The sequence below is a fragment of the Carassius carassius genome, chromosome 6 (genome assembly GCF_963082965.1).
Source record: "Carassius carassius chromosome 6, fCarCar2.1, whole genome shotgun sequence".
Classification (NCBI taxonomy): domain Eukaryota; kingdom Metazoa; phylum Chordata; class Actinopteri; order Cypriniformes; family Cyprinidae; genus Carassius; species Carassius carassius.
This window is the reverse complement of record NC_081760.1, coordinates 1579531-1590774: the sequence shown is the minus strand read 5'-3', so window position 1 is coordinate 1590774 and position 11244 is coordinate 1579531. Positions and strand designations below refer to the sequence as shown.

General features: G+C 36.2%; 1 protein-coding gene across 1 annotated transcript; it reads left to right on the top strand.

The window, feature by feature from the left end:
* Positions 1-2946: 2946 nt before the first annotated feature.
* Positions 2947-7657, top strand: LOC132141797 (ubiquitin-conjugating enzyme E2 K). The gene is made up of 7 exons (XM_059551461.1): positions 2947-3094; positions 3645-3738; positions 3838-3896; positions 4791-4873; positions 4984-5083; positions 5172-5300; positions 7363-7657. Exons 1-7 carry the CDS (start codon positions 3032-3034, stop codon positions 7435-7437), a joined length of 603 nt encoding a protein of 200 aa, XP_059407444.1. The 5' UTR covers positions 2947-3031; the 3' UTR covers positions 7438-7657.
* Positions 7658-11244: the final 3587 nt, after the last annotated feature.

Sequence of the window (11244 nt, the reverse complement as noted above, 5' to 3'; positions counted from 1 at the left end):
CTAAAGCATATCATCTGGTGGTGATATATGCTTATTTTATTAACTTATTTTATCACATGGCTTGGTTGAATTCCAATGTAGAAGCGTTGCTATGGACTCACAGGATTCTAAGCGTAGAGACGGAGCGGACTATTTTCTTTAGCGGAAGCAATACAATCGGGTTTAACAATCGGGGGAGAGGGAGAGGGAGTGCTTCAGAACTCCTGACCTGATATTTAGATACTATATTTCAATAAATATATTTGTTTGACAGGGAAGCTGTGTGCAAACAGAAATATATATTATTTTTCAAAAAATAAAAAAAGCATCCCAGAAAAAAGGGCACATTCTCTCCAGGAATAAAAAGGGCAGGTGCTCAAGCCCCCTTTGTGTGCACGTGCCTGGCCCAAGTTATTACCTGTTAAACAGTAGACAGCACACGCGGTGTTCATCTAATAAGGATCTCCATCGCTAGCAAATAATAGCCTTTGCAAATCTGCTTTCAATTCAATGCAGTTCCAGCCACGTTTTCAACGCTGCTGATGTTAAACGTTTCAACTCCGAGTGAACCGCTTCAGACGCTCAGCGCGTGCGGCAGGGAACTGAACGACTCATTCAAACTGATTAACCAATTCACTCGTTTGCCAATTGGGTTGATCAAGCCTTTGAACAGAATTGACTCAAAAGAATGAATCATTCGCGAATGGGCATGGCTCATTGCCCAGAGAAAAGTAGACGGCGCGTTTGGAATAAACTGAAGCATTTATTGCATTAAGATAAAGTAACGAGAGGAGCGTCGCCCACAGTAACGAAGTAAAAGTACAGATTTCCCCCCCAAAATTTACTCAAGTAAGAGTATAAAGTACCCATCTTTAAATATACTCCGAAAAGTATTAGTTACCCCAAAAAATTACTCAAGTAAATGTAACGAAGTAAATGTAACTCGTTACTACCCACCTCTGGTGAATGTGTACTCCTAATCTAAGATAAATAACAAAACGTGTCAACTGCGTTAACAAATGCAAATAGAGATGAACAGTAATTTTGGAAAATATTTTGAACAAGGATATCCTGTAAAATAATAGACTTACATCATGACATTACAACTGAAAGTGAAAAGTGAAAGTGACGTGACATTCAGCCAAGTATGGTGACCCATACTCAGAATTTGTGCTCTGCATTTAACCCATCCGAAGTGCACACACACAGAGCAGTGAACACACACACACACACACACACACACACACTGTGAGCACACACCCGGAGCAGTGGGCAGCCATTTATGCTGCGGCGCCCGGGGAGCAGTTGGGGGTTCGATGCCTTGCTCAAGGGCATCTAAGTCATGGTATTGAGGGTGGAGAGAGCACTGTACATCATGTCATGGTAACCTACTCAAAAATAACAATCAAACAATGCATTTGTATGGAATTGCAAACAAAGGCTTTGTGAAAATCAGAAAAAGTGCTGCATCGAAATATAGAAAACTACATATTGTCTGAACTGAAAGTAATCTTAGTTTTTGTGAGGTGCGAATTGTATTTGGATTATAAATTAATGTCACCTTTAAATACAAATACAGCTTTTTCATAAGCAGTTATGTTTAGGGATCATGTACTGGCAAAACTACTGGAAAGTAATTTTGTAAGAGGAATCTGCACTTCTGCTATTTACTTTAATGTCTGCCTACTTTAACACATCAGACCAACAAAAGACATGTCTGATGATACTGACCTGTTTTATTAGGCTATTTATTTTCCTTTTCTTTTACACATAATGCTACATTACATGCAGCCACTACATGCAAGTGCACTTTGCACCAAAACAGTCTTCCTGTCTGTTTTTCTTACTTTTTATTTAGAGATGTCTGTTTATTTAATTTATAATTTGCCCATTGTGTATGAGTGATATCGTTGTGTGGATAATTAAGTGAGAGTAAATACGTTAGAGAGAAGGATAAATACTATTATAATCTACTTTTATAGGTTTGGTCACATGCCAGCACTTTTGACAGGATGTTTTTGTTTTTTTTAAACCAAGATAAATTTGTTTTATTAGAATGAGATTTATTGTATAATGAATTTTCTCTGTTGTATAAATACTGTAATGCATTGTTTGATAGTCCAAATTTATAGAAGGGCAATTATAATCTTCTTCAGGTCACCCACCAGATAAAACATTCACATATAACTTAAAGGGGCTCAAAAGATCAATACAAATATTCATGTTAATTGAGAATACTTCTTGCTTGGATAATTTTTTTATTTTTATTTTTTAAATCACGTAGATGTTGGATATCAAAATAAAATCGACTTAGGACACAGGGAAGACACATTATTATATGGTTACAGCCAGAGTTTTCTGCCGTTTCAAACTCAAACTTCATCAATGATGGTTTCATCAAAAACTCAACATTTTTGTCGGATAATAAAGTTAAGAAATATAATCCATTCGATACTGCTGTTACTGCTGTTTAAATGTTCAGAAATTATTCTAATGCTGCTCAAGAAACATTTCTGATTATTTATGATCAGTGTTGAAAAAGCTGTGATGCTTAATATTTTTGTGGAAACCGTGGTTCGTTTAATTTTTCAGGATTATTTGATGAATAGAGCATTTATTTTATATATATATATATATATATATATATATATACAAAAATATATTTTTGAGTGTTAATGTTTAATTACAATGTGGGTTGCATTCAAAATATTTAATTTATAACCTATTAATTTTCACCTTATTTGCATGTAGGCTACACATTCCTTTAACAGTCCTATATGATTTACTGTTGACTTGTTAATTATAAATGATATACCAACAGTGCAGGGCTGAGGATGTACACTTGGACAGATGTGATTTGGACGTATAAACTTCTGTATTATTAGGCGCGTTAGACTTGAAGCAGCGTATGACATCCAAGTGTATGACATCAAAGTACTGCGAGAGCGATTCGAATGCATAGGATCCGTCTGCTCTCGCGGTACTTTGATGTCATACACTGATGATTCTGCGCAGTGCAGAATGATCACAGAGAGAGAGAGATAGATCAGCCATGGCTAATATCGCTGTGCAGAGGATCAAGCGAGAGTTCAAAGAAGTGCTGAAAAGCGAAGAGGTTTGCAAAACTTTACTTTCCCACGTTTTTGAGCCCGTCGAGAGCAAACAAAATTTATTTTTGGGGCCAAAAACACAGAAACCAGTCGGCTAGCTTAGCCCGCTAAGCTAATGTTAGTACGAGCTGTCATAAGATGATGGCCTTTAGTACTTGTTAGAGACGGAAGTCAAACATCTGACAAATGTCCCTTTCTTGGATGTTTGGAGACGATGTCCTTGCCTGAAAACCATTTATAGAGGCTTCTAAATGTATTTATATTGTTATTTGTCATAGTTAGCCTGTTAGCTCCACTAGCGCTTCTTGAGTGTGTTGTTGTTATATTAGCACTCGTGTGTGTCGCTTATTAACGTGTGTTTATTTTTTAAATCCTGGTTTACTGGTCGTGTTTGATGTGTTAGTGTCTGTTTAAGTAGTTTTCAGTAATGTGGCTGTTTCAAACCCTATCTAGACAGCACGTTTTGGAATAGTAGGCACCTTTTAATCCTGTTAAAAATAAAAGGGTTAATAATCTTTCCTCCCTTGTTACTATGTTTGTTCTGTTTTATAACAGACAAGTAAAAATCAAATAAAAGTAGATCTGGTGGATGAAAACTTCACAGAGTTAAAGGGAGAAATAGCAGGACCTCCAGACACACCGTATGAAGGTAGTGAGGATATTCTCAATCATATTTTCTATATTGCTGATGTTTTCTAATGCATGACTGTGTTGTGATTCACAAACTTTTGTTTTTTGTTCCCCACAGGCGGCAGATACCAGCTAGAAATCAAGATTCCCGAGACGTATCCTTTTAACCCACCTAAGGTACCCTGTTTTTAGTGTTTGGTGTTTTATTTCTATCAGTTCTCGTGGTTGATATTTAAAGCCAAATTAACCTGGTATGGTCGTAAGTTCCCTTGAACTCTGGGTAACAGCACAAGCAAAGAAACACACATCTGATGGATTACTAAATCATTTTGAATTTGCAAGCTTAGAATTTATTGGGTTATTAATAGTTGCTCTTGCTTTCTGTAATGGAAGCAGTTAGTCAAAGATGCACAACCATGTTAACTAAACCTCATTAACTTGCACTTACTAAATTGTTAATGTGTTCTTTTGCACCATTCAATAGTTGTGGAGGGTAGAGAATAATTAAACTCCTTGGATGAGTTGATGCTAGTGTCTGAAAATCAAAGCCAGTCAGTTTTCATAGAACATTGCATAGCCCACAGACTTCTTTAGCTTCAACATGAGATGTTTTGAACCGTTTATGTGTGAATTTGTCGTGTTTGTGTTTGTGACAATGCATGTGTACTACGAGAAGTATATGACGCCTAGTGTTTTAACATCTGTTCAGTTGTGTAGTGTATTCCAACTTAAACTTAACCAGCACTTGACGTAATTAACATTTTCTATGCAACAGCTGCTACTATTAACCACAACATGATCTTAAATGCTTTCTAAATTTGCCTGTGCATAAATAAACCATGAACTAACTATAATAATTAAATTATTTGCTAATGAAAAGTTGACTAAAGGGGGAAAATGTTATATCGGGGTAATAATCCAAGCTGTTTTTGTTTGATACAAGAGTTTAATTTTATTTGAATTCAATGCTACCTCAATTCAAGCATCGTATGCGCTGATAAATCATGTGCAGTAAAGCAAAACGATTCGATTATGATTTAATGTTGACTTTTTATTTTTTATCTTTCTCAGGTGCGGTTTATTACTAAGATCTGGCATCCCAATATAAGTTCAGTTACCGGAGCGATATGTTTGGACATTTTAAAAGACCAGTGGTGAGTGCTGATAATTAATGAGCATGACAAGTGTAGAAGGCATTTCTTTCGCCATATACTGCACTCTTTCTTCATTTCCTCTTCATTCTGTCTTCACTTCCTGTGCGCAGGGCGGCTGCTATGACTCTGCGAACAGTTCTGCTCTCACTTCAGGCTCTTTTAGCTGCAGCAGAGCCGGATGATCCTCAAGACGCTGTGGTAGCCAATCAGGTACACGCTCAAGTCTGATGGAGAACATGGCAGAAACAAAGCATGGCAACCCGTCCAGTCACGTCACTGTTGTTGTTGTTGTTTGCAGTACAAGCAGAATCCAGAAATGTTTAAACAGACGGCTCGTCTCTGGTCTCACGTGTACGCTGGTGCTCCCGTGTCCAGTCCGGAGTACACGCGCAAAATAGACAAACTCTGTGCTATGGGCTTTGACAAAGTAAGTGGACAGCTGATCGTATGGTTAAAAATCCAGATGCACAGAATACACAGAAGGGCTTGGCAACCTTAGGTTAGCCTATAATATATAAATGAAAAATGAACACGGTATGTGAGGATGTCATATGTGATCCTGGACCTTAAGTATACATTTTTCAAAATCATCTGAAAGCTGAATAAACAAGTTTTCCATTGATGTATGATTTGTTAGGATTGGCTGAGATACAACGATTTGAAAATCTGGAATCTGAGGGTGCAAAAAAAAAAATCTAACTATTGAGAAAATCATCTTTAAAGTTGTTCAAATGAAGTTCTTAGCAATGCATATTACTCATCAAAAAAATTAAGTTTTGATATATTTACGGTAAGAAATTTACAAAATATCTTCATGGAACATGAGTTTTACTTAATATCCTAATGATTTTTGGCATAAAAGAAAAATTTACAATTTTGACCCATACAATGTATTTTGGGCTATTGCTGCAAATATACCCCAGAGACTTAAGATTGCTTTTGTGCTCCAGGATCACATGTATGATGCTTAAGGATATGAAAAAAGAAAAAAAAAAGTTATTTATTTAAATGTATGATAAATGTATTCAATAGCTGTAATATCAGTGCACTGTCATGCCATTAAACATAACTCAAAAACAAGAATGTCTAAACTATTGAAAATGTAGGGAGTGAACTTGGTTCAGATCTGAAAGCAAGCTTGCATTTCGTTTTCTTTTTTCTTTTTTTTCTAAAATTTAAATCAAATTAATACTTTAGTCATTTTGTGTCTTTTCTATGTTTACAAACCAACACATTTGTGTTTAAGGGTAATCAGATGTCGTAGACTGTGGCAAAATTACCAGCCACTTCCCAAAAGCAACAGCGCTTGACTGATGGTGGGTGTTCATTCTTCACCCTGGGTAGAAGAATGCATTCTTGGGTCATCACCACATGCCATCAGAGTTGTAAACTAGTACACCCATTCTAAATAAAATGACACTTCATGTCAAAAAGGTTGCCGACTAGTGTCTGGAAGATGTACCGTATTTTTCGGACTATAAGTCGCACCTGAGTATAAGTCGCATGACTCGCATCAGTACAAAAATACATCATGACGAGGAAAAAAACATATAAGTCACATTCATTTAGAACCAAGAACCAATAGAAAACATTACCGTCTACAGCCGCGAGAGGGCGCTCTATGTCTTCAGTGTAGACTACAGGAGCACTGAGCAGCATAGAGCGCCCTCTGGCGGCTGGAGACGGTAATGTTTTCTGTTGTTTCATTTATCTTGGTTCATGTCAAATTAATTTTGATAAATAAGTCGCACCTGACTATAAGTCACAGGACCAGCCAAACTATGAAAAAAAGTGCGACTTATAGTCCGGAAAATACGGGTACATGGTTATTTACTCACTTATGTATTGCACTATGAAATGCAATCCATATATTTAGGTGAATGTTTTTAGTTATTCACATTAGAAAATCACAACAGTTCTGAAGTTTGGGGTTGGAACGATGTTCATAAAATAAGTCATTTATATTCACCAATGCTGCATTTTTGATAAAATTAAAATTTTGATAATTGAAAAGTTTACATTTTCAGCAGCCATTACTCCAGTCTTCATGATCTTTTAGATAGCATCTTAATATGCTGATTTGTTGCTCAAATAACATATCATATTGGAAACAGTTGTGCTGCTCAGTATTTTTGTGGAAACTTCAGGATTTTTTCATGTATAGAAATGAAAACGAACAGCGTTGGTTTGATATAAAAATCATTTGTAAAATAATCGATGCGTTCACTGTCAATTTAATGCATCATTGCTGAATTTAAAGTATTTGTTCCTTGAAAAAAAAATGAACGTTAGTATGTTATATGCCTACTACTTTGTAAGCACTATTGGAAAGAGAGTGGAAATTTTGCTTAGTTGATTTGTGGCACTGTGTTGAATGAGTAATAGACAGATGTTATTTAACAGTTTTCAGTTAACTGATAACATCATCTTCATTCAGCAAATTTACTGTTGCTTAGAAATGTTCCATTCTGTGTTTCTCTCTCTAACAGAATGCAGTAATAGTAGCCTTGTCCTCAAAATCATGGGACGTGGAGACTGCGACAGAGCTGCTTCTAAGCAACTGATCCTCCAGCTCTCATGTTTTCCTCAAGCCCTCCTGCTCTGTGTTCAGAATCAATGTTTGGGGAAGAGTCAGCACTGAATCATCTTCTGTCTGTCCCCCATCACTTTTACTTTGAGTTTTTTGGCTGGCTACAATCATTTCCCCCTCTTAAATTTAGGCTGTCACTTACTTTTTAAAGAAACCCAACAAAGCCTCTATCACTGTCATTTCATGCTAAAAAACACCCTTTACATTTGGCTACAAAAGTGTTTTTTTTTTTCTTTCTCTGTACACCATAAAAATGTGTTTTGGGATATGCTTATTTGAATGGGATATTTAGCATATAAAAACTAAACACTGAGATTAATAATACCCCTTCTATTTGATGCTCTCTTGCAATGATATTCAAATGAGAATCAAATGTGATTTATTTGCTTATTTGATTAGTTTCTTTCGGCTTTCCTTTGCACAGATATGGCCAGATGACATGGTGTTATGTTGTGAGCGCAGACACAGTTTCAAACTTGAAGTGTTATATATATATATTAAACAATAGGAAGATTGCCGTTTCTCACTTTTCCCATGGGGGACGATGTGGGATTGGTGGTCACAAGCCCTTTTTTTTCTTTTTAAGGGTTGCAACTTGCTAATGGACCGATACACCTTGAGTTGCCTCGTTTTTGTTGTTTTTAGAAGAATGCATTGTATTAAACAACTTGCATTTAAGTGTAAGCGTTTTGTACATGTAGAGATGAGAAAGTGAAGAGTTTCTGTTCTCTTAAAACGATTGGCTTTTTTGTGCAACAATCAATATGGTGAAACGCGTTCAGATTGGCATTGGCGCAGAGGTTTAAAACGGTCAGATATAAGTTCATATTTCCCACATAACAACAAATATTAGAAGCATGAATCAAACAGTTATTAGTCTATGATGATGCTTCAGAGTAAGTACTGCCACACAATGCTTTGTGTTTTTATCTAGTGTTCTCTTCTTTTCTTACATGGGTGAATTGTTAAGAGAGTCTATTCTTTCTTTGCTACTTGCTCTTCTTCTATTCCTCATGTACACACAGCAAAAGTTTTTTGACGGGATAAAGTGCTGCTCATCTCTAGAATGCACCATTGATGGCTGGATTTATATTTTGTATGAAAATCAAAAATGGAACAAAAAGACTGTCTTCCTGATCACCTTGTTCAATATTGCACGAAGAAGTGAATTAAAAACGAGTCTGTCAAAGGAGAAATGCAGGTCATGGGCTCTGGCTTTAGTCACTTTAAGCTCCTTTACAAAACACAACAGAAACAAAAAAACCCTACCCGAGCCGTACAAGCATGGTTATTTATTGTGAAACTGTCATGTTCTTTTCAATTAAAAAAAAAAAAGTGTAAAAATAAAACTGGTGTTATCCGTGAATCTCTGTTCTGCAGCTGGAATGACTTCTGCATCAGCCGGCGTAAGATTTAAGAGAATGCATGTTAATGGCTTGGGATATGAAAGTGGGGACAAAATGAAATCGAACAGCTGTTTCTATTTAAAACTCAATGTTTCCCAATATAAAAATCTGATCCTAACATAAATTCCCTTGTAAAAGTGTGAAGAATTCATGCTTTACCACCCAAAAATGAATAAATAGCAGCGTTATTAATCATACAGTCATCTTGGCACTTTATAAGGTTAAACTAATTGAACACAGGATGTGAGCCTCAATGAAAATCAGAAATCTGAGGACAGTATTTCAATTTAATAGAGGATTAAAAGAAGCGAGGGAGTTACAACAGTAAAAAAATCTTTCCAGGAATTTAATAAGCAATCTTAGAGCAGATTAAAACAGATTTTTTTTTCTTTCAAATGTTTGTTTTTAAAAATGGCTCCGGACAGAGAGGCAACAAGAACAATGTCAACAAAACAAAAAAGAAAAAAACGAAGGGAGAGTATGTTTCTACATACAAGTGTGAACATCTAAAGAATGACTTCCTCGTTCGTCTTGAGGTGTGAGCTGAGGACCGTTCAGGTTCATGAAGAGCGTTTGATGTGGAAGTGGATGCGTCTCAATTCTTTACTGCCTGACCGTCCTTGTCTTCACGCACCAATGGTTTATCTGAAAACAGAAAACAAAATAGAAATCAAGCAATTCTACATTATAGCAGTGTGAGACCAGGTCTGGTGGAATTCTGCAGTAGACTTTTCAATATTTAACTGCAAAGATGACATCTTACAAATAAACTGTCAAACTGACATTTTTATTTTTCCATGTAACAAAAACGAGGTCAGTAGGATTCAAACAAATGAATGAAACAAATATGAGCAACAGCAAGGATGCAATGAATTGATCAAAAGTCACCAGAATAAAAGACTACAAAATTTATATTTCAAATGTGTCATGGTTTATTATTAAAAAATATTCGACTAAAAATGGTTTTTGAGCACTGAACTGTTGTAGAATGATTTCTGAAGGATCATGTGGCACTGACTTGGCCATCACTGAAATAAATTACATTTTAAACCATTAAAATAGAAAACAAAATTATTTTATTATCTAATTTTATTGCTCTTGCTGCTCGTCTGACATTATGTAAATATGAGACAAAAACATATTTTGCACCAATTTCTTGAATTTTAGGGGCATTTATGCACTAGATCATGCAACAGCAAGATGATGGAAATGTCTGGGGCAAAGACAGTGCATTATAATATTCTTATTGCGTTATTTTTTTCTTATCAGGTTAACATGTTAAATTGACAGCCCTTAAAATATATAATTAAAAAAATATATATATATTCCTATTTTTACTCTATTTTTCATTTTTACTCATACTGAAATAAATAAATCTTACTGACCCCAATTTCTTTCTATGCAAAATATGTGTCAAGCAAATTCCAAAAAAGCCACAAAAGTAGTGTAAAAAAATATGTATTTCAAGCCTTCTCAGGTCGCTGGATAGCTTTGTGTTCCTGACAGAAAGCTGTCGCATGACATCAGAAGAATATAAAACACAAGTCGAATGGACTAATGTCATGTTGCCAATGTTGTGTGGAAAACAAGCATATACATTCTGCAAAGTTTCTCCTAGTATTCAATGAAAAACAACACGGTTTGGAAGAACATCAAGGTGAACGGTTGCTTTAAGCTAAAAGCTGCAACGAATGTGAATGGTTTAAGAGCTGGAGGTTACAGCATGAGCTCTCTCTCTCTGACACTCACTGACGGCTCGCCCTGCTCTGCTGCATGGGTGGATGCTCTCTGTTTGGGAGCGGCTGCACCCCTGAGCCACCTGTCAAGGGCTTCCTCCTGCTCTTGTAGCTGTGTGAACCAGAGCACATACTCTGGGCTGGACTCCACTTCTCTCTCTGTCTCTCCTTCACTTCCATTTGTCTTCTGAGACACCTGCTGATCTCGCTGCGCTACCCTCACTGATCTTGGACGACAGAAACACCTGCCTCAACTTCACATAACAGACTTCAGTAACAGCTTAACATGACAAAGTTACACACACTGTTTGTGGTGTACACGGGAATATCAAAAATGATTCCCACTGAGGCAAATTACATGCAAATGTGAGTCATTCTCTAAAAAGGATTTGCATGCAATAAATGTGAAACACACTCTGGGCGTTGATGAGCTTAGTGAAAAACTTGTTTGACAAAGATGGGTGTGTTTATCATTTACGGGGCCACAAGCAAAGTCCATGCAGATTGACAAAATACAATTTATACTATAATAAAAATTCATTAAATGTCACACAGGATACAGTTATACACCTTGTCAATTTTGGGGTCGGACTATTCTGCTGACTAAGAATGCATTTATTTCATAAAAACAAAAACAGT

What these genes read in the sequence shown, in the direction of transcription:
- LOC132141797 (XM_059551461.1), top strand. Translation starts at nt 3,032, where the DNA reads ATGGCTAATATCGCTGTGCAGAGGATCAAGCGAGAGTTCAAAGAAGTG. An exon ending in AAGTGCTGAAAAGCGAAGAG is followed by an intron (nt 3,095 to 3,644) that starts GTTTGCAAAACT and finishes GTTTTATAACAG; the next exon opens with ACAAGTAAAAATCAAATAAA. An exon ending in ATCCTTTTAACCCACCTAAG is followed by an intron (nt 3,897 to 4,790) that starts GTACCCTGTTTT and finishes TATCTTTCTCAG; the next exon opens with GTGCGGTTTATTACTAAGAT.